This window comes from Pundamilia nyererei, unplaced genomic scaffold (assembly GCF_000239375.1).
Source record: "Pundamilia nyererei isolate P.nyererei 1_Seehausen unplaced genomic scaffold, PunNye1.0 scaffold00027, whole genome shotgun sequence".
NCBI classification, from domain to species: Eukaryota; Metazoa; Chordata; class Actinopteri; order Cichliformes; family Cichlidae; genus Pundamilia; species Pundamilia nyererei.
In genome coordinates, this window is record NW_005187428.1 from 2,180,922 (window position 1) to 2,182,605 (window position 1,684).

At 42.2% G+C, this 1,684-nt stretch overlaps 1 protein-coding gene across 1 annotated transcript in view; it reads right to left on the minus strand.

Moving 5' to 3' along the window:
* Positions 1 to 1,684, minus strand: part of dhtkd1 (dehydrogenase E1 and transketolase domain containing 1) — a 27,185-nt gene that overhangs the window by 13,317 nt on the left and 12,184 nt on the right. Inside the window, exons 3-5 of the mRNA XM_005728248.1 lie at positions 1,595 to 1,680; positions 1,166 to 1,435; positions 229 to 400 (exon numbers count right to left, since the gene is read on the minus strand). Coding sequence (XP_005728305.1) covers positions 229 to 400; positions 1,166 to 1,435; positions 1,595 to 1,680 — 528 coding nt within the window. The remainder of the gene's footprint in view (positions 1 to 228; positions 401 to 1,165; positions 1,436 to 1,594; positions 1,681 to 1,684) is intronic.

A 1,684-nucleotide genomic window follows, 5' to 3' on the forward strand; every position in this document is an offset into this window, starting at 1 on the left:
GGAAACACTGGGTTTAAATACTTTAGAATGAGCTCCAAAAACTTTGAAGCTGTGACATTTTAAAAGTTTATATTTAGTTAATCTGCAACTCTCCTCACATGCTTTTTATCTCATGTCTGCCTATTCTCAAAGTCTTTTTTTATACACACAAAGCGCTTTCAAATAAATGACTTGCTAATAACGTATTCTCTCTGTACACGGGAATACTGATGAGAAGCTTTCACTGACCAACATCACTGCAGTACAAAGACGATCGTCCTCTTTCCGACGGGGTGGTGTAGCCCACTTGGTTATTCACGATGAGGTGGATGCTCCCACCCACTCTGTAGTGAGGAAGATTTGAAAGGGTCAGAGTTTCAGGAACGATGCCTTGACCAGTGAACGAGCCGTCGCCGTGAATCTGTGAAGAAGGAAGAAAGAAGAAGTTATCTCATCGTACAAACGAACATCATCTAACAAATCCTGCTTTTTTTATACTGACCTGATTAGCTATGATTCTTTGGTGTGGTGTGTGTAGTCAACATGCAGAAAGTACAATTATAAAGTTTTAAAATATGTCATATTTGACCTCTGACCTCTCCTTCAAGGTCAACAGAATGATCTGAAGGTCAAATTGATAGCAATGCTATACAGAGCTATTTAAAACTATTATTCTTACCACCAGTGTTTGTGTTGACAACATATAGGCATTTATGGAAAGGGCATACGGGGATTCTAAATATTGCATTATAGTTATAGCAACCAAATATCATGTCCCATTTGACCTCTGACCTCCCTTTTACATTTCACATCTGTCTTTCTTTCAAGGTGACCCCAAAAAGCACTTTACCTTCAAAGAAAATGTTTTGAAGAGGAAGAGAATGAGCTTCCTGGTTGGTTAGTTAGTATAACATTATATAATAAGCACAAGTTAAAGTTGTGATGTCTGTAAGTCACAATATTAACATGAGGTAGAGCGAATAAATGTAAAATTGTCAAATACAGTGATTTCTTAAGCATTTTGGAAGGGAGAGGGAATCTTTTTCAGCACACAGAAGTAAAACACTTTTTTATTTGTTCCAATAGAGCTATTTGTGTTCGTTTATGAAATTCCACACTAACAGACTCATCACTTTTTCTAGCAAGTTCTAAAATATGTCCTCACGCGTGCGTGCAGCTGTGATACCTGCAGACAGATGACTTGGTCCCCAGGTTGGGCGTCGTCTTCAGGCGAGTAGTCCCCTTCTTTCCGGAGCTGCTGCCTGGCTCTGGTTTTGCCCTGAGCCACGGGGTTGATGGCCTCAAGGTGAGATGGGTTGGGCAGCATGGTGACATGAAGGGGGTGTTTGGCTCTGAAATCTAACTCCACCGAAGAGGTGAGGTGGGAGAGGACGTCACCAATGGCCGGCGAGGTGTCGGGGAACTCGCTGAGGCCACGCATCTTACGGAACATAAGCTGGAGAGAAAAATAAGGGAAGCACAGCGTTATCCGAGACCGTCTCGCTTTTGTTTGTCGTGGCGAACAAAAGCTGTTCAGTGATGTTAAAGAAAATAAAAGATAATCTTGAATACCGTGACTAAAATGCAGTATACGGGTCAGATTAAATATTCAAACCTCAGGTGGGAACTTGAGCAGGCCTGTCAGGAGGTTGAGTCGGCCTCGGTGAGGCATGCCGATCACAATGTCAGTGACTCCACTGTGGGC